At 41.5% G+C, this 21,277-nt stretch overlaps 1 protein-coding gene across 4 annotated transcripts in view; it reads left to right on the top strand.

The window, feature by feature from the left end:
* Positions 1 to 21,277, top strand: part of ATRN (attractin) — a 180,252-nt gene that overhangs the window by 98,438 nt on the left and 60,537 nt on the right. For all 4 annotated transcript variants that reach the window (XM_005568453.5, XM_074004867.1, XM_005568455.5 and 1 more), the window contains exons 15-22: positions 236 to 426; positions 4,123 to 4,342; positions 5,901 to 6,086; positions 6,657 to 6,890; positions 13,145 to 13,282; positions 16,800 to 16,893; positions 19,326 to 19,378; positions 20,874 to 20,968. In XM_005568453.5, the coding sequence (XP_005568510.2) occupies positions 236 to 426; positions 4,123 to 4,342; positions 5,901 to 6,086; positions 6,657 to 6,890; positions 13,145 to 13,282; positions 16,800 to 16,893; positions 19,326 to 19,378; positions 20,874 to 20,968 (1,211 nt within the window). The remainder of the gene's footprint in view (positions 1 to 235; positions 427 to 4,122; positions 4,343 to 5,900; positions 6,087 to 6,656; positions 6,891 to 13,144; positions 13,283 to 16,799; positions 16,894 to 19,325; positions 19,379 to 20,873; positions 20,969 to 21,277) is intronic.

The following is a 21,277-nucleotide window of genomic DNA, read 5'->3' as shown; positions in this document are numbered from 1 at the left end:
GAAGTGACCTCAGAATATGCTTTTTAGGATCCGGGAGATATCACTAGTAAACATTTTTAAATTATTGTATTCTGCATTTGGCCCTTAATAATGTGTCAGAGGCTCCCACATCCTAATGAAGTGCCTAGAATTTAAATTAGAAACCCATTTTGGTATTCAGTAATTTGAACTAATAATATAGTAGTTTTGTCTGATTTCTAAAACTCTTTTTTTTCTCTTTTCCCCTTAATGAAAGAAAATATCTGTGGCATTGGCTGGCATTTGGTTGGAAACTCATGTTTGAAAATTACTACTGCCAAGGAGAATTATGACAATGCTAAATTGTTCTGTAGGAACCACAATGCCGTTTTGGCTTCTCTTACAACCCAGAAGAAGGTAGAATTTGTCCTTAAGCAGCTGCGAATAATGCAGTCATCTCAGAGCATGGTGAGTTAAAATCCTCAAAACTTAAGTTTCTGGTATCCATCTTTCTATCAAGGGCATGACTGCAACTTGCATGTGGAAGGCTGTGGATATGTGTGATGTGCTTGGCAAGAGGGGGAGTGCTGGTAAACGCAGCCTGAGGGACTGTGGGTTTGTGCTGTCAGAGTCACTTCCTCATATGCCTTGTTTATCTTAAAATTTTTAATACTTTGTATATATAAGATCTATGAATAATTATGTGTGGGATGAATTGCAACATGTATATGTGTACATACTCTGGTGACATCAGTAGGTGATTTCATATCTGTTTTACCTCTGGATTCTGCTAGGGGAGAAGGAGATTCTCAGTCACTGATAATTAGCTAGGTTGGATTAAATCACCTGAGTTCCTTGAAGTTAAGGTATTATAATAGTGCATAATACTGTATAATTACCATTAAGAAATGTACATCTCGGCTGGACGCGGTGGTTTACTCCTGTAATCCCAGCACTTTGGGAGGCTGAGACGGGTGGATCACCTGAGGTCAGGAGTTCGAGACCAGCCTGACCAATATGGTAAAACTCCATCTCTAGTAAAAATACAAAAATCAGCCAGGCATGGTGGCGTGCGCTTGTGGTCCCACCTACTCAGGAGGCCGAGGCAGGAGAATTGCTTGAACCCAGGAGGTGGAGGTTGCAGTGAGCCAAGATCGCGCCACTGCACTCCAGCCTGGGCGACAGAGCGATACTCCATCTCAAAACAAAAAAACGAAACAAAACAAAAGAAATGTACATCTGCGGCCGGGCGCGGTGGCTCAAGCCTGTAATCCCAGCACTTTGGGAGGCCGAGACGGGCGGATCACGAGGTCAGGAGATCGAGACCATCCTGGCTAATATGGTAAAACCCCGTCTCTACTAAAAATACAAAAAACTTGCCGGGCGAGGTGGTGGGCACCTGTAGTCCCAGCTACTCGGGAGGCTGAGGCAGGAGAATGGCGTAAACCCGGGAGGCGGAGCTTGCAGTGAGCTGAGATCCGGCCACTGCACTCCAGCCTGGGCGACAAAGCGAGACTCCGTCTCAAAAAAAAAAAAAAAAAGAAATGTACATCTGCTTGGGTCTTTCACAGCCCAACCATCTCAAAAGAAGAGAGTACCTTCTTGTCAAGAGTTTCTAAGCCCAGAAAGGCTCAGTTCTCTGCCTGTCCACCCAGTGCTCTCAGGGGGCTTATAGTCGATATTGCATGATCACATTTTGTCATTTTTAGTCCAGAGTCATAAATTGTGATGCTACCCTCAGTTAAGTAGACTCATAAAACAAAGTTCTTTCAGCAGTTTCAGCTGTGGTACAGAAATATTTAGTGGAAATGTTCTTATCAAGCAGGGAGGAGTTGAGGGCAATGCTTCTTTGGGTACAGCCTTCTTCATGTGAAGGTATGGAAATGTGGCCTGCGTCTTGGCTGCATGTGGCCTCTGTGTACCACCTATAGGGCCATTCTGAGACTGGTGGGAGGTGCCCTGTATTTACTTTTCTCCAATTAGTCCCTTTTTTCAGTGCAACTTAAATAGGGTATAGACACTCAAACATTGGCGACATATTCTTAGTGTGTTTACCTCAGGCTACTGTGACCACATTTGGCATTTCATAATATTTTTATAGCTTTTTCAGATTTCAGAATCTCCATTGGCAACTGTCTCTGTTGTTTCTCTTCCCATGTCCAAATGTGGGTCTCTTCCAGCATTCCATCTTGGGCTGGTAGCTGACCTTTCCCATAGTCATTTGTTCCCTCAGAAAATGGATGGCTCCCAGCTTTGTTGATTACCCTGGCATCTCTAACAATGACTCTCAAGTCCACAGAAGTTAAAAGGGTTCAACCAGGTGGCCACAGATATACTTCTGGTACCCTTTCTCTCTTCCTTAGGTTTTCTAACTCTAAACGTTTCTAGGTATTCTAATCTGCTGTGGCCATGTTTATGAACAGAAATTCACAGTCTTAATGATAAGACTGACAGATGAGAGACAACTGAAGCGTAATGACCTTCCACAGCTATACCTCTAGATGTAGCCCAGTTGGTAGAGCCCAGATTTTTATGGAAAAACAAGAAAAGGCACCCAGCCTAGCCTTTAGGACAGAGACTGGCTGGTAGAAAGCTGGAAGGAGGTGACCCCTGAAGGTGAGAAGGAGTGAATTAGGATGTCGAAGAGGGAAGGGCTTCCTGTGTATTAATTAGTACCCCCATGTGTGAGATGTAGAGGGAGATGATTAAGGGAATGGCTCTTTGAGTGAGCTGCAGGTAAGTTTGCATGGTTGACTGCAGGCTGGATGGGAGGGGATTTTTATAGTTGAGCTTCAAGAAGGAACCAAGGCCAGACCCTGCGAGGCTGTGGCTACTATAGTAATGGATCTGAGTTTTATCATGAAGGCAAAGAAATTCTTGAAGGGCCTTTAAAAAGTATTTTTAACTTTCTTTCTTTCTTTTGGATCTATTTATTTTTTAGGTCTTTTAGTAGGCATGTGTATTTTTTCCTCTCAAAAATGGAAATAGGCCGGGTATGGTGGCTTATGCCTGTAATCCCAGCACTTTGGGAGGCCAGTGAGGGAGAATTGCTTGAACCCAGAAGTTCAAGACTAGCCTGAGCAACATAGGGAGGCCCCGTCTCTACAAAAAGTTTTTTTAAAAAAATTAGCCTGGCATGGTGGCGGCACATACTTGTAGTTCCAGCTACTTGGGAGGCTGAGGCAAGAGGGTTGCTTGAGCCCAGGGATTTGAGGCTGCAGTGAGCCATGATCATGTCACTGCACTCCAGCATGGGCAACAGAGCGAGACCCTGTCTCAAAAGAAAACAAAGGGAGGGAAATACAGTATATCTTTTGTTTTATAACTACCAAAATTAGGAATACTTACCATTTCTTGGCTAAACTTTTTATTTTGATTTTTAAAACTTTTTAAAAATTGCAATGAGAAGGAAATTTCAGGAGAGCAGAAGACAGACTATCCCAGGTGTCACTGTCCTATTATTCCCTATAAAATCCAGTGCCAGGATGGATGAATGGATAAAGCAAATGTGGTGTAAGTTGAATATCCCTTATCTAAAATGCTTTGGACGAGGAACATTTCGAATTTTAGAATATTTGCATTATACTAACCAGTTCAGCATCCCTAATCTGGAAATCCAAAATGCTCTAGTGAACATTTTCCTTCAGCATCATGTTGGCACTCAAAAAGTTTTAGATTTTGGAGTGTTTTGGATTTCAGTTTAGGGATACTCAACTTGTGTTTGGGGATAGCAATCTCTTCATATAGGTATTTCAGAACTTAAATACTGCTTTGCTATAATTTCTGTGAATGTTACGATATATTGTCTTCTCTGAGCTACATTTTTATCCTTTATAAAATGGCCATATTGAAGTGATGATCTGTCCTAATCTACCATGGCTGAGTCAAGGGATAGAGAGGTTTTCCTATGTCTGTGGGGTATACTTAACTTGGTGGTTTTTATCTAGAAGCTTGTTTTGGTCAAGATGTTGGTTATATTCAGGCCAGGCATGGTGGCTCATGCCTGTAATCTCAACACTTCGGGGGGCCGAGGTGGGAGGATCGCTTGAGCTCAGGAGTTTGAAACCAGCCAGGGCAACATGGCAAGACTCCATCTCCAAAATTTAAAAAAAAAAAAAAAAAAAATGTTAGTTGTATTCATACTTGTGTCTCTTTTGCCTTTAGTCCAAGCTCACTTTAACCCCATGGGTCGGCCTTCGGAAGATCAATGTGTCCTACTGGTGCTGGGAAGATATGTCCCCATTTACAAATAGTTTACTACAGTGGATGCCATCTGAGCCCAGTGATGCTGGATTCTGTGGAATTTTATCAGAACCCAGTACTCGGGGACTGAAGGCTGCAACCTGCATCAACCCACTCAATGGTAGCGTCTGTGAAAGGCCTGGTAAGTTCATGGGTGAATTAGGTGGTATTCAGAGTTCAATGTGAGAGAAACCATAGGAGGCATAGTTAATTGCTGAGATGTGTGAAGTAGTGATGAAAACAGATGAAGTATTGATTTCAAGCATGCAAAGCAGAGTGTAAGCCAGATTTCAGAAGCAGAAGGAAATATTCTGGGACCCTGAATAGTTTTAATTATAAACAAAACCAAAAATAACTAACTATTCAAAGTAATAATAACCTACTCAAAGAAACTGATATTCTAATTAACAATGAGATTGATAGGTTTATTGACCAGAAAAAGTATTGAGAATTGCTCTGAAAGGCAAATATACTGGTGTTGGCAGAGAAATGCAGTGGAAGAACAAACAAAGAAGGAAAATAAAAACAAGGAAAAGATTAGTAAAGCAAGTCACTACAGGGACAGTGTTCAGAAAGGTAGTGTCAACAGGGAGAAAAGTGATGAGGGCAGTTCTGTAACCGAGGACAGAGGCAACCCAGAACTGCGCGAGAGCTGTGGGAGAGTACTGAGCGAACAGACACTCAGAGTAGCTTCCCAGCTTTCAGTCTCTCTGGGCTACATTTCAGCTAACTAAAGGCAGACCCAGGGGTAGCTGCTGTGGCATGAAGACAACCCAAAACGAGCCTCCTCCTCCTGCAGAGGAACTCACAAGCAGTCGGTGGAACTGTGGGTTATTTTGGGAGGCTGGACTCCATTTGCATTGTGTCCAGTTTTGGGAAAATAATTTGTGAGGAATTACAGAGGTGTAGAAGAGAATTCATAGCATTGTAGAAGTCTCCTTAAAATATGATTTTTTAACTTCTCTAGGGGAGCTGCCAAGCAGCCTTTCAGAATTCTGAATCCTTTGGTGAATTTAATGAATGTCATGGTCCTTCTTCCCTCCAAAATTGCAAACATGAGATTTTACATACTCAAGTGGGTTGTAAAACCCTAAAGTTCATCCTGGGTCCCCAAACTCTAAGGGGCTTACAGCCCTACTTTTATGGAAAGATTCACTGTTTCCTTATCTTTGTCCTTGATGCTCTTTGAAAATAAAATTTATTTTTTCCACAAGTATGTAAATACACTTGATTAAATAGTACTTGATGACTTTTATTGTTTTCTGTTTTCTCTCATTTAATTGATTGCATGGCACATTAATGGGTCATCACCCACATTTGGAAAGTCTTGACCGGGCACAGTGGCTCACGCCTATAATCCCAGCACTTTGGGAGGCCAAGGCGGGTGGATCACAAGGTCAGGATATCGAGACCATCCTAGCTAACATGGTGAAATCCCATTTCTACTAAAAATACAAAAAATTAGCCGGACGTGATGGCATACGCCTGCAGTCCCAGCTACTAGGGAGGCCGAGGCAGGAGAATCACTTGAACTGAGGAGGTGGAGGTTGCAGTGAGCCAAGATTATGCCACTGCACTCTAGCCTGGAGACACAGTGAGACTCTGTCTCAAAAAAACAAAAAAAAAAAAAGAAAGAAAAGTCTTTAACCTTAGCAGACATGGTGGGGGCTCTAAGTGTCTCTCTTGGGTTTCATTCCCAGCAAACCACAGTGCCAAGCAGTGCCGGACACCATGTGCCTTGAGGACAGCATGTGGAGAGTGCACCAGTGGCAGCTCTGAGTGCATGTGGTGCAGCAACATGAAGCAGTGTGTGGACTCCAATGCCTACGTGGCCTCTTTCCCTTTTGGCCAGTGTATGGAGTGGTATACAATGAGCACCTGTCCCCGTAAGTGAAAAAGGGAGCCCTAGGCACTTATGCATGCCCTCTGTATAGGCAACAACTCAGACATGGGGCTGTGCTCTCAGCCTCTTAACATTTTAGAAACAAGACTGGACATGACCTCTGCTCAAACCTGACCAGAGACTACCATCGAGACATTGCTGCCTGATGACAACCTTCATACAGAATCAGGCACATTGACAGTAAATAAATGTAGGACAGATCACAGAGTACAGAAATAACTTGTCCATCCTCAATGGCATATTGTGCAATCCATGTAATAGCGCCATATCTGAATGTCCTAATTTGTAAAGTAAATGCTTTCCAATAGATAACCTCTAAGGCCCCTTTTGCCTTCAATATCCTGGAATTGAGAAAGGAGGGAAGGGTCATCTCTGTTATGTATTGGGCAAAATACTGGGTTCTTTACATTCGTTATCTCTTTTAAATAATCAAGACAGAATAGTATTTTTGACTCATGCCAGTTGAATAGTCTGTTAAAGAAAAATGTAATTTAAATACAGTGAATTCAGATCTACCTGTGATAGTCAGTTGCAACTTTTTTCTTTTTAATAGCTGAAAATTGTTCAGGCTACTGTACCTGTAGTCATTGCTTGGAGCAACCAGGCTGTGGCTGGTGTACTGATCCCAGCAATACTGGCAAAGGGAAATGCATAGAGGGTTCCTATAAAGGACCAGTGAAGATGCCTTCGCAGGCCCCTACAGGAAATTTCTATCCACAGCCCCTGCTCAATTCCAGCATGTGTCTGGAGGACAGCAGATACAACTGGTCTTTCATTCACTGTCCAGGTAAGATGCTTTGCATATCCAAATTCAAGTGTTTCATTACCGATTTATGAAGAATAAAACCTTGAAAGCTACGTTGTGTGTATGTAACTCCCTCCCCTCAGCCCCTTCCTTCTTCCTAATGATTGGTACAAGAAGGAATAGACGAGAAGGTGATCCAAGGCCTGACCTGGACCTGCTGGGAGTGGTGGTGGGTTTCTAAGAAACCAATTCTAAGAAATTGACCTTTGATTCAGACTTGAAGTGACCACTCAGCAATGTGTCTGTCTGCTTCTAGAACAACTGGGAGAGGCTGGGCTGGTGCAAAGACTGCTCAGAGATTAGCGGTCAAGAACTTCTCTAAGAGCCTGTCAGACAGTGCTGTTGACAACAGGGCTCTTTGTGAGGACTTTATAAGGGGAAGTCCACTGTAAACAAAGGTAAAAGGCCAGAGACAGACTGGGAGAAAATACCTGCACTGTATGTGTAACAACTGATGATCATCCAAAATATATAAACTCCCACCCTCCAGAGAAAAAACAAAAAGCTAAATGTGAACCCAACCGAAAAAGTGGTTATTGGAGATAAAGAAACCATTATCAGAAAAAGAAATAGAAGAGGAAAATGTAAACTAACACCAGGAACCAATTTTTTGTCTACTAAACTGGATCAAATTTTCCATGTTCCCTTTTTTCCATACTAAGATTTGGGGGATCTGCAATTCTATTTTTAATCTACTAGGAGTTAACTTTTTAATGAAATATTTAAATCTCTGCTTTTTCATTAATATCAAGAATGTATCTAGTAAAATGACAACCCAGAGAATGGGAGAAAATATTTGCAAATTATGTATCTAATAAGAATCTAATGTCCAAAACACATAACTCTTAAAACTCAACAATAGAAAGACAACCCAATTAAGAAGTGGGTAAAGGATTTAAATAGACATATGTCCAGAGAAGAAATACAAATGGCCAATAAGCATACGAAAAGATACTCAGTATCATTCATCATTAGAGAAATGCAAGTCAAAGCCACAATTAGATACCACTTTACACCTGCTGAGATGGCTATAATCAGTAAATCAGTTAGTAACAAGTATTGGCAAGGATATGTAGAAATTGGAACTCCCATGCAGGTTGGCAGGTCCTCAGAAAGTTAAATATAGAGTTATCATATGGCCCAGCAGTTTTACTCCTAGGTACATACCCAAGAAAATTGAAAACATATGTTACCCAAAAACTTGTATATAAATGCTCATGCTTATAGCATCATTCTCATAGCCTCATGCTCATAGCAACATTATTCATAATCAAAAGTGAAAACGAGCCAAATAGCTGGCGAATGGATGAACAAAGTGTTGTATGTTCATACAGTGTAATATTATTTGGCAATAAAAAGGAATGAAGTACAGACATATTTTCTGACGTGGATTACCTTAAAAAAGCATGCTGTGTAAAAGAAGCCAGGTGTAAAAGATGATGCATTGCATGATGCCATTTATATGAAATGTTCAAAGACAGTAGATGTTTAGTGGTTTCCTAAGACTGGGCATGGAAATGAAGAATAATAGGCACGAAGTTTTCTGGAGTAGCTGCAGCATTTTATGCTCTCACCAGCATCATATGAAGGTTCATATTTTTCCACGTGCTTGTCAATACTTGTTACTGACCATCTTTTTAATTAAAACTGTTCTAGTGGATGAGAAATGGCATCTCACTGTTGTTTGGATTTGTATTTTCCTGATAACTAATGAAATTGAACATCAACTTCATTAATTAGCCTTTTGTATATCTTCTTTAGAGAAATATATATTCAAATTCTTTGCCTATTTTTCAGTTATGTTGTCTTTTTTATTATTGAATTGTAAGAGTTCTTTATGAATTCTGAAGTCCCTATTGGATATATTATTTGCAAATACTTTCTCCCATTATATGGGTTTCTTTTCACTTTCTTAATATGCCTTTTGAAATCAGAAGTTTTCAGTTTTGATTAAGTTCCATGTATCAATATTTTATTTTATCCCATGTGCTTTTTGGTATTGTATCTAGAAAATCAGTGCCCAGAGCAAATCACATAGATTTGCTCCTAAGTTTTCTTTGAAAAGTTTCGTAGATTTATGTCTTACATTAGGTCCTTTATCCATTTTGAGTTAATTTTTGTCTATGGTGTGAGATAGGGGTCCAAACTCTCTTTTTGCCTGTGGATGTGGTCCCTGCACCATTTGTTGAAAAGACTTTTTTTTTTTAACCATTGAATTTTCTTGGCACATTTGTTGCAAATCAGTTGGCTGTGAATCTAGGAACTTATTTCTTTTTTTTTTTTTTTTTTGAGACTGAGTCTGGCTCTGTCGCCCAGGCTGGAGTGCAGTGGCCGGATCTCAGCTCACTGCAAGCTCCACCTCCTGGGTTTACGCCATTCTCCTGCCTCAGCCTCCCGAGTAGCTGGGACCACAGGCGCCCGCCACTTCGCCCGGCTAGTTTTTTGTATTTTTTAGTAGAGACAGGGTTTCACCGTGTTAGCCAGGATAGTCTCGATCTCCTGACCTCGTGATCCGCCCGTCTCGGCCTCCCAAAGTGCTGGGATTACAGGCTTGAGCCACCGCGCCCGGCCTCTAGGAACTTATTTCTAAGCTCTCATTTCTGTGCTGTTGACCTACATTTCTCCTTTTGCCAGTATTACACTGTTTTGATTACTGTGGCTTTGTATAAGTTTTGAAATTGGGAAATCTAATTCCTCCACCTTTGTTCTTATTTTATAAGACTGTTATAGCTATTCTGGGTTTCTTGCATGTCCATATTAATTTTAGGAAGAGCTTGCCATTTTCTGTAACAACAAAAAGCCAACTGGTTTGATAAGGTTTGCATTGAATCTATTGGCCAATTTGTGGTGTACTGCCAGTTTGTTTGTTTGTTTGTTTGTTTGTTGAGACAGGATCTCACTCTGTCACCCAGGGTGGAGTGCAGTGGTGCTATCTTGGCTCACTGCAACCTCCACTTTCCCAGGCTCAAGTGATTCTCCAGCCTCGGCCTCTACAGTAGCTGGTACTACAGGCGTGAGCCACCAACACCCAGCTAATTTTTGTATTTTTTTAGAGACAAGGTTTTGCCATGTTGCTCAGGCTGGTCTTGAACTCCTGAGCTCAAAGCAGTCCTCCTGCCTCTGCCTCCCAAAGTTCTGGGATTGCAGGTGTGAGCCACCACGCCTGGCCTTTGCCATCTTAACAAGGTTAAATCTTCTAGCCTATGAACCTGGAATGTCTGTTTACCTCTTTACTTTCTTTTGGCATTGTTTTGTAGTTTTCAGTGTACATCATTGTCTTGTTCCCTTTTTTAGGGGAAAATAATTCAGTCTTTATTAAATGTGATATTGGTTTAGATTTTTTTTATACATACCCTTTATTGGGTTGAGAAAGTTTCCTTCTATTCTAGTTTTTTGAGGGTTTTGTAATGAATGAGTGCTAGATTTCGTCAAACACTTTTTCTGTGTCTACTTAGATGATCATGCAGTTTTGTTCTTTATTCTATTAATACTATGTATTACACTAATTAAGAATGTTAAGCCAGTTTTGCATTCCTGGGATAAAGCCCATTTAGTCATGATGTATACTTTTTTATCATGATGTATATTTTTAATCTGCTATTGGATTCTATTTGCTAGTTGGGGATTTTGTGTCTGCATTCATGAGGGGGATATAAGTTTGTGGTTTTCTTCTTTTGTGATTACTGTCTGGCTTTCATAGCAGGGTAGTACTAGACTCTTAGAGTAAGTTGGAACATACTCCTGTATTTACTGGAAGAGTTCGTCAAGGATTAGCATTAATTATTCTTTGTAATCTGTGTTTTTCTAGGAATTTGTCTATTTCATCTCAGTAATCGAATTTGTTAACGTAGAGTTCATAATTTTTTTTTTTTTTTTGAGACAGAGTCTCACCCTTTCACTCAGTCTGGAGTGCAGTGGCATGATCCCTGCCCACTGCAACCTCCGCCTCCAGGTTCAAGTGATTCTCCTGCCTCAGCCCCCCAAGTAGCTGGGACTACAGGCACACGCCACCACGCCTATCTAATTTTTTTGTTTTTGTTTTTGTTTTTAGTAGAGACAAGGTTTTACCATGTAGACCAGCACGGTCTCGATCTGACCTGTGATCTGCCCACCTCGGCCTCCCAAAGTGCTGGTGTGAGCCACCGCGCCCAGGTGTGAGCCACCGCGCCCAGCCAGTTCATAGCATTTTCTTGCAGGTTGCTCTTTAGCAATACGTAGTCACCTATTTAACCTGTTAAGGATTTTTTTTTCTAATTTGGTTTTATTCATTCTTTTACATTTTGTGAGGGCTCTAAATATTGTGTTTTTTTTTTTTTTTAAGAGCTTACTCTCTTATATGGTGGATGCAATAATTTAAGCCTTGTTGAATGTACTAAAATTTGTATTTTTCATTTTCTCATATTTCTTCCATTAACCCTTCCTTCAGGATTTGTTGCTGTGCATGTTTATCCTGGTGGTATTTGGAGATTGAGAATTTTCTTATACTGGTTAATCCTCAAGGTTAATTTCTATTAATAACTAAATGTGTAGATCTGTCAATATTGGTCAGTGATTGGGTGTGCTGAGCTGTTGTGAAGGTGTGGTATGATCTCCTAGAAAAGCTAGCAAGCCAGCCTCAGGACACTCCAGCTCTGGTCCACTTGGACTGTTGTTGACTGGTGTGCACTCCTCCCTCATTGGAAGAAGGAAGGAGCAATGGACCTGAGTGTCTGGGTGCAATTAGCATGTTCATGGATGTGCCAAGTGCCTCCCAGTCTTGGGTGGTAGGGCCACCTAAAGATAGCTGGCACATTGCCTTGAGTCTGCCTGCCTGCCTTTCTGCCTTTCTGCCTTTCTTTCTTTCTTTCTTTCTTTCTTTCTTTCTTTCTTTCTTTCTTTCTTTCTTTCTTTCTTTCTCTCTTTCTCTCTTTCTCTCTTTCTCTCTTTCTCTCTTTCTCTCTTTCTCTCTTTCTCTCTTTCTCTCTTTCTCTCTCTTTCTTTCTTTCTTTTCTCTTTCTCTTCCTTTCCTTCTCTTTTCTGTTTTCTTTTATTTTCTTTCATTTTTGAGGTGGAGTTTTGCTCTTGTTGCTCAGGCTTGAGTGCAGTGGTGCTTTCTCGGCTCACTACAACCTTCGCCTCCCGGGTTCAAGTGGTTCTCCTGCCTCAGCCTCCCAAGTAGCTGGGATTACAGGCACCTGCCACCACCCCTGGCTAATTTTTTGTATTTTTAGTAGAGACGGGGTTTCACCATGTTGGCCAGGCTGGTCTCGAACTCCTGACCTCAAGTGATCCACCCACCTCGGCTTCCCAAAGTGCTGGGATTATAGGCGTGAGCTACCACACCCAGCTGAGTTTTCTTTCAGACACTCAAATACTAACAGGTGCATAAACAGAACAGGTACAAGGCTATAGAAGGTTGCCAAGATGGTGAAAAACTACATCACATTGATCAACCAAGGCAGATCTGAAGAATCAGATTTTGCTTACAGAGCAGGTTGTGCAACTATGTAAATATCTCCCCCATCCCATTCCTCCTTAGAGTTCTGCAGTGCACAGCCTGTGCAGCTGTCCTGAGCAGTCCTCAGAGGTCCAAGCTTCATATACCTTTCTAGTTGTAAAGCCTTATATCCATTAGGAGTCTTAGTAATCCCACTTGTGGAAATGTTTATCCATAAAGATGGTTATTTTTCTAATAATGAAAAATGTAAAGCAAACTAAATATTAGAATATAAGGGAATGGTAAAATAACTGTTAAGATTCATCAAAATCATTCTGCCATTTAAAGTTTTGTTTATAATTAATGAAATAATGTAAAATAATTGTGATCTAAGTTAAAAAAGAAAGGTGAATATTAATATGAACATAATTGTGTAACACTGTATAGAAAAATACCAGAAGAAAAGATATCAAATGTGAACAGTGGTCTCTGGGTGGTTGGATTGTATATGATCTTTCCCATCCTTCTATTTTTTAAATATACTGTCATGAGCATATGTTATTTTTTAGTGAGTAACAACAAAAAATATTTTTTAGTGTCACTATGGGCTTTCACCTTGCTGTGATACATTTTCAGTTTTCCTGGACTAGCTCTTCTTTGATATTTTTTATCTTATTTCTCAAATTAGTTTTTAATGGGCCAGTTTGGGTGATTTATCAAAGATAAATTAACTACAGAGATAGTTGCAGATAAATCTTATTGAACTTACTCCATGCAGTTCTTCCATGGTACAGACCCCTTGAAACTCTTTTTCTTCCAGCTTGCCAATGCAATGGCCACAGTAAATGCATCAATCAGAGCATCTGTGAGAAATGTGAGAACCTGACCACAGGCAAGCACTGCGAGACCTGCATATCTGGCTTCTATGGTGATCCCACCAACGGAGGGAAATGTCAGCGTAAGTCAAATTGGTCAGATTTACTCATGGCAAATTGGTGTGGAACACAGTACTTCTATTTGACTTGAGTAGGAGGAAAAAAGCCACTTTGTTTTGGATACCACATTTCTTATTAAATCATACTGGTCAGAGGCTCAGCTGAGCTGGAAGAAAGAACTAAGGTTTCAGTGTAGCTGGTTAAAGCAACAAGCCAAAAATGTTAGAGTTAAGCTGACCACATTCTGCAGTGGTATAAACAAGGGCCCAAAACCAGAGAAAGTGCCAACTTCTGTTTCCTTTCCTCCCATTGAACAGGGCACAGGTCAATAGTCAGAGGGATCAGCTCAGACATGGGAGTCCTGGGGCTCGTCTCACTGAGGAGAGAGCCCCGGACAAAAGGTTCCAGCAGTATATGGACCCTAAGGTTGTGGGGAGGGCAAGGTGTAAGGGCTAGGAGTAGGAAAGTCCTGAGTTGGAGTCAGTTAGGAAAGTGTCTTCTGAATTCCCCCTCTTCCCCCCATCAGGAGGCCTTGGTGCCTGAAGAAGACCTCAGCCCAAGGCCTCAGATAGGGAGCCTGGGAATGAAGGCTCCAGGGCTAGGAATGTAAACATGTGAAGGAGCGTGACCCATGAGGTAGACCTGAGTCCTTAACTGCACCTCTCTCAGAGCCCCACACTCAGGCCCACCTCATAGGTCACGCTCTGCCTGTAGGGAGGTCCCCCTTCCCCGAGGGCAGCCAGGTAAAGTCTATGTCATTGCCTATGGTCAGGCCTAAAAAATCACACAGAGGCTTTTTAACCAGGAGCCAGACTCCTCAATACTTCTAGTGTATTTTAAAGATTTAAATAGTCCCATGTTGGCTGGGCATGGTGGCTCACACCTGTAATCCCAGCACTTTGGGAGGCCAGGGCGGGTGGATCACTTGAGGTCAGGAGTTTTAGACCAGCCTGGCCAACATGGTGAAACCCCATCTCTACTAAAAATAGAAAAATTAGCTGGGCGTGGTGGTGGGTGCCTGTAATCCTAGCTACTCAGGAGGCTGAGGCATGAGAATTGCTTGAACCTGGGAGGTGGAGGTTGCAGTGAGCCAAGATCACTCCACTGCACTCTAGCCTGGGCAACAGAGTGAGACTCAGTCTCAAAAAAAAAAAAAAAAAAAAAAAGAAAGTCCTGTGTTTCCCCTTTTATGTCAAATAGAAGCCTGCAAGCAATAGGACATTTTATCATGAGATCAAAAATTATGACAAGTAATACTTATGAACTGCTTTTTTTATTCTAGTTTCCAGCTGAAAAACATAATGAGTACTATAGTTGAAAGACTCTTCAAAGTTCTGAGCAGGAAAAGTAAACATAGGGAAATCTCTACGTACTTCCCAGATCCCAACTCCAAACTTTGGCATGACCCTTCAGAATCTAATCCAAGACCAGCCAGGAGAGAGGCAGTGTTCTAGCTGTATGTCCCTTACTCTCCCTGGGGTTCAGTTTCCTCATAATAATAGGGTGGTTGTTGAGATGAAAGCAGAGCAGTACATGACACACATTCTGCAGGATACTAGTCAATACTCAGTAGACGTGGGCAATTCTTATTACCCTTCTAATGCCATTCCCCATTACTCCTAAGTAAAAGTTCTTGCTCAGATTAAAAGGTACTTGGTAAAAATATTTTCCCACTCTTTGTGAATAGACTTTATCCGTTAGACAGTAACTAGAGTACCTAACAGAGTGGTAGAGTGTACAAGGCATTGTGCTGTTAGCCACTCAAGATACAGGTGCTTTTATTATCCCCAAGATCAAGTAAACTGCCCAGGGTCTCACAGTGAGGTGTGGCCAAGCTGAGAACCACGTCCAGTCTGTGCTGACCTTAACTACTGGGCTGGTTGTACTTCCAGATGCCATCATCCCCACATCAGCAGCTACTATCTGGAAGCATCACATTTTCCTCTGTGAGATCTACAGGGCCTGAGTACAATTGTACAGAACTTAGAGTTTGCCTTATTTTTCAGAGTCCTAATCCACAGTAGAAAGCGTGGTGTTTAGAATACTGCAAATCGGCCGGGCGCGGTGGCTCACGCCTGTAACCCCAGCACTTTGGGAGGCCAAGGTAGGCGGATCACGAGGTCAGGAGATCGAGACCATCCTGGCTAACAAGGAGAAACCCCGTCTCTACTAAAAATACAAAAATTAGCCAGGCATGGTGGTGGGTGCCTGTGGTCCCAGCTACTCGGGAGGCTGAGGTAGGAGAATGGTGTGAACCCAGGAGGCGGAGCTCGCAGTGAGCCGAGATTGCGCCAATGCACTCTAGCCTAGGCAACATAGCAAGACCCTGTCTCAAAAACAAAAAAGAATACTGCAAATGGCACCAAGTCTTTGATGTTTTCTTCTTAAAATTGTATAGTCCTTAGGTAAGGATAGTAGCCATGGTTTCTTGAATGCTTACTATGTTTGAGACATCATACACATATCATCAAAAACACCCCTGTGAGATAGGTACCGTTGTTATCCCCATTATATGGACAAGGAAGCTGAGACTCAGAAAGGTTAAGTAGCATTTCCAGAGTGACGGAAGAGCCAAGTAGAGTACGCTGGATTCAAACCCAGGCAGACGGACATAAGGCCTTTGCTTCTCACTAATAAATTACACACCTTCCCCCAGTCTCAACGGAGCCAAGCATCAAACACTCACGATTCTGACTTTAGCATCCATTCTGTTAATCTCTGCACTATTCTGTTTTATAGTTTTCTTTGGGTGATTTTTTCCCCAAAGGATTTATTTTTAAAGCATACCTCTCTCCAACTGAATGCCTTTCATTTATTCACCAGCAAAACAGGGTATAAAGTGAAAAGGTGTTGACCAAAAAACCTTTCATTTTCTTCAACTGGAGTATAATATTTATCACAGCTTGTATTATGTTGGATGATAAAAGGAGAGATGTTGACATGGCCAGAGGAGGGAGATGGGAAGAGCTATTTTCTGTAAAGGCAAAAAAGAAGGTGAAGCAAGGGTGGCGCGTCCTGAGGGCCCCTAAAGCACTGACCTTGGCGTTGGATCCTGGTTCTGAGTCCTGCGGTAATTCCAAATGTGGCCATCATGGAGAAGGCACCTCAGCCAAGACCAGCCCTCCTTCAGAGGACAGTCACCTCCAGAGCACCTTCCTAGGGGCAGCAGCTATGTCTGTGTCCCCACACCCAGCACCTGGCGTTCTAGAGATGCTTCACAAATATTTATTGAATGAATGAAAGAATCATAGCAGTGAAAAAGAGAGTCTATTGAAAAGATCAGAATAGTCATTGCTTCAGAAGGCAGTGGGTACCAGCATTTACTTTCCTCCTGTCCTTTGATTTTGGTTCCTTTAATGTTACCTATACATTATTATCATTAGCTGAAAAATCATGAATCTTGCCCATTGAATGCTCTTACTTTAATCTGTCTTTCCTACTGAACTCAATTCAGATAAAATTGCTTGTTTTGGAAAAAGTCTCCAATAGTCAGAATTTTTTAAGCCAGTTGTGACCTCCATTCGTTTTTCTTCTCTGCAGCATGCAAGTGCAATGGGCACGCGTCGCTGTGCAACACCAACACGGGCAAGTGCTTCTGCACCACCAAGGGCGTCAAGGGGGACGAGTGCCAGCTGTGAGTACCACACTCCCTGGACCACCAGGGAGGACCAAGAGGCTGTGCAGCTGCCTGAACCCCATCCTGAGAGCCACCCACTTCCCTGTGTCTTGTTGCTGTGGACTCTGAGGGATCTCTGGGTTGATTAGTTTGAAAGTTTGCCCATTCTACTTCAGACAGGTCAATCCCCAAACTGAGGAGGTTGTCAAGTTAGCAGCAATTCCTTAATGGCTCTTGAATTCACATTTTTGTTTAAGTGATACTGACATTTCCTGGGTTGTCCATTCAGATTAGTCATTTTAACTTCAGCAACTACTTGATTTTTGTCATGTGAAGAGATTGTACTCTTTCCCAAAGAGTAGAGTTGGAAGAGCTGGTGTTTTGGTGATGGCATTTATTTGGCGTTTGGTTGTCTGATTGTGGAAATGATCCTCTTACCTTTAACATTTGCTGTTACTCTAGCATTTTCCTTGTTGAAGGATGTCAGGCATCTTCCTGGAGAGGGTTTGGAGTCCCCATCCATGAGGATGCAGGTGCAGAAGCATCAGGCACGTTTAAGATTTCAGACCTGGCCCTGCCTCCACTGAGCAAGGTGCTCTTGAGGCAAATCACTGTTCCCCACATCTGTCAATAGTGGGACTAGCCATAGTTGTTTTTGATGTCCTGTTAAGTTGAAATAGGAAGGATAGTTCCTCAATCAGTGTATACCGGGCTGTCTCACGGGGAAACCTCATAAAACGCATGCATCCGCATTTACTCATTCTCAAGAGGAGACTTAAAAGTGTTTAGTGTCAAAACACTGAGCCGATTAATCATTGTAAACATCATTATTTCTTTTTTTTTTTTTCCCGAGACGGAGGCTTGCTCTGTTGCCCAGGCTGGAGTGCAGTGGCACGATCTCGGCCCACTGCAAGCTCTGCCTCCTGGGTTCACGCCATTCTCCTGCCTCAGCCTCCCAAGTAGCTGGGACTATAGGCGCCCGCCACCACACCCAGCTAATTTTTTATGTTTTTTTTTTTTTTTTTTTTTTTTTGAGACGGAGTCTCGCTCTGTCACCCAGGCTGGAGTGCAGTGGCCGGATCTCAGCTCACTGCAAGCTCCGCCTCCCGGGTTCACGCCATTCTCTTGCCTCAGCCTCCCGAGTAGCTGGGACTACAGGCGCCTGCCACCTCGCCCGGCTAAGTTTTTGTATTTTTAGTAGAGACGGGGTTTCACTGTGTTAGCCAGGATGGTCTCGATCTCCTGACCTCGTGATCCGCCCGTCTCGGCCTCCCAAAGTGCTGGGATTACAGGCTTGAGCCACCGCGCCCGGCCTTTTTATGTTTTTTAATAGAGAAAGGGTTTCACCGTGTTAACCAGGATGGTGTCGATCTCCTGACCTCGTGATCCGCCTGCCTCAGCCTCCCGAAGTGCTGGGATTATAGGCGTGAGCCACCGTGCCCAGCCAAACATCATTATTTCTTAAATAACAGTAGTAATAATGCCACCAGTGATTGAGACGTCATCGCTAGTGCTACTCAGCAGGGTTTGGTCTGTCTACCTTTTTAGTTTATATTTGCATATATGTTTACTAGTTTCATGTTGCCCTAAAGCCAATATGTGAAGAAAAGTCTAATCCAAGGTTAAATTTAACTTTTAGGTCCACATTCCTTTAAACAGAAAAATGTGATCAGGCAAAATTAATCACTCTTACCCTCAGTTAGCTGATGCAACAAAGACATGAGGTGGCATCAAGTAAGACTTTCAAGTTCCTTCAAGATCACAGATGTAGGCAGGTGCTGCTCATCACCCTGGCTGAAGGGACACAGCATGCCTGCCTGGGAAAGGCCATCACCTGCTTCCCGCCCTTTCCTCTTCGTGCATAGCTGTTGTGTTTACCTAAATGGCTTTGTGAAGTGGGAGGCTGGGTTTTGCTGATGTTTATAGATGATATCTATGGGGAAATTGTTTTCTGAGGAGAACACATTTTTTTTCTACGTACTGGTGAACACTTGTTCCAGGGTTTTAAAAAAACAGTGATTCTTGGTATTTAGTCTTCTCTCACTTGTGTTTAAAGAAGAGAATTAGTTTATCCAGGGAACATAGGAAAGAAGTGAGAAATTAGTATTTGAAAAATGTTTTGACTGCACTCTTAGAAGAATATGTAGTCCCCACAAAATTGAAAATGTGTTTTTCATTATAGCAAATAGGTGTATTGCGTTTGGATTTTTCTCATTGCTTTGGCAAATGCTTGTCAATTGTCTTCATATAGTTGGTGTGTGAACTGCTGAGCAGTCAGTATTGAAACATGCATGCTCTTCGTAGACTACCTGAGCTGAGTTATGGTGAAGGATGCAGTTATAATGACTCCAGACTGTCTGTACTTTATATAAAAGGATCTGCTTGGTTTTAAAATGAATTCAGCTTCTGTTTTAAATAGAAGTATAAATAGTCTTTGTTTTTTCCCCCAGATGTGAGGTAGAAAATCGATACCAGGGAAACCCTCTCAAAGGAACATGTTATTGTAAGTGGTTTTGCAATTCTTATTTCTAGAAGCAAAGTAGTTCAGTAAAACTTCATTGTTTAACCTCGTTTGAGAATAAGTGCTATAGGACTATAGCAACCACCAATGAAGTGTTCCCTAACTTGATATGTTTACATTCTGTTAAGTTTACTACTTATAGGAGCACTATTTTAACCTGTTTTAATTGTGTTTGGGGTTAACGTTAATGTGTCCATAGCAGATAGCAGGAGAGAGTAGAGAGGCATGCATCTCTGTCTTTCCATGTTATGTTCTCTTAAAACTTTATTTGCCATTACCTAGTTGGGGTCATCATATTTCGTGTTTTAGGATATAGATCAAAAACAGAATTCTTAAAATATGGTGAAGTTTTTGTCATTCTGTCTGGAACTGATTTGTGTTAACCACCTTGGGGTGAAAGGTCAGTCTGGCAAGGTCACCAGGTTTTTATGGGTAAATGTGTTTTCTCTTTATGGGAGAATGCACATTGTAGACCAGAGTATGGAACCAGAAAAAAGGAGTTAATGTTATGGCATATCCATTGTAATTATATACCTGCTGTACTGGGTTGAATAACGTCCCTTCAAAATTCATGTGTGCTTGGAACCTGTGAATGTGACTTTATATATATATGTATATACACACATGTAACTTCTAAAAGAAAATAAGAGAAAAATATCTTGACCTTCCGTGGGGAAAAGTTGTTAGATATGTTTCTAAAAGCATAATTCATAAACAAAAAGTAGATTAATGAAACTATATAAAAATTTAAAATGAAACTATATAAAAATTTAAATCTTGTAGGAAAAAACCATCCAAAACATAAAAAGCCACAGACTAGAGAAAATATTGACAAATTATCATATATTTGATAAAGAGTTTGTATCCAAAATACATAAGGAACTCTTCTTACAACTGAATAAGAAGACAGTTCCAGTTAAAAACAGGCAAATATTTGAAAAGACATTTCGTGAAAGAAGATATTACAGTGGCCAATAAGCACATTAAAAATGACTTAACATCATTAGTTATTTGGAATGGAGATATTAAAACCACAGTCAGATGCAGCCCTAAAGTGATTAGAATCCAACGCTAATGCCATGGCTTTATAGAAGACAGTGGTAATCTCGTGTCTGCTTCTGCATTCAGTCTGTTGCAGGACATCTTTTTGGTTAAACACATGAAAAAAACCTGGCCTTACCAGACATGCAGTTGGAAAAGGGTATAGTAATACCCTTTTAATAGCCTTTTCAGATAATTACGGATGTTATTTGATATTATGCTGAAACTGTACAACTGGTCATTTCTTTAAAGCAGTTTGATGGGTTAACCCAAATAAAATGATACTGCCCACAGACTTGATTTTCTTTGAGGAACCTAGGTGCAGGTGAGTTAAAGTGCCTTCCTCATTATAAGAAAAGCAGTCTGTATCTCTAAAGACCTGTTCTATTTTGTGCATGTGTGTATTTTTTAAATACGCATTTCTTTCTTTCCATAGATACTCTTCTTATTGACTATCAGTTCACTTTTAGTCTATCCCAGGAAGATGACCGCTATTACACAGCTATCAATTTTGTGGCTACTCCTGATGAAGTAAGATTTTTTAAAGTCTTCCTATTTTGTTTTGAATTTGTATGGATCTCTTTCTTGGTCATTATGGATAGAAGTACTGCCTTAGCAGTGCTCTCCAAACTGCTCTCCAAACTATACGAGATGATCTCTAGAGGTATAGGAAAGAAATGTTAGAATCTGTATTATCTCCTTTCCACGTAAAAGGCAAAAGTGCTGTTAATAAGATTTACCAGGATCTTAGACGCAGACTGACATTGATTCCACACATACTTACTCTGCCTGTCAGCCCATCACGGCCTCATACAGAAAGGGGACTCCACCATCAGAGGG

Source organism: Macaca fascicularis, chromosome 10 (assembly GCF_037993035.2).
Source record: "Macaca fascicularis isolate 582-1 chromosome 10, T2T-MFA8v1.1".
NCBI classification, from domain to species: Eukaryota; Metazoa; Chordata; class Mammalia; order Primates; family Cercopithecidae; genus Macaca; species Macaca fascicularis.
Note: the sequence above shows the minus strand (reverse complement) of the source record. Positions and strands in the feature narration are given on the sequence as shown.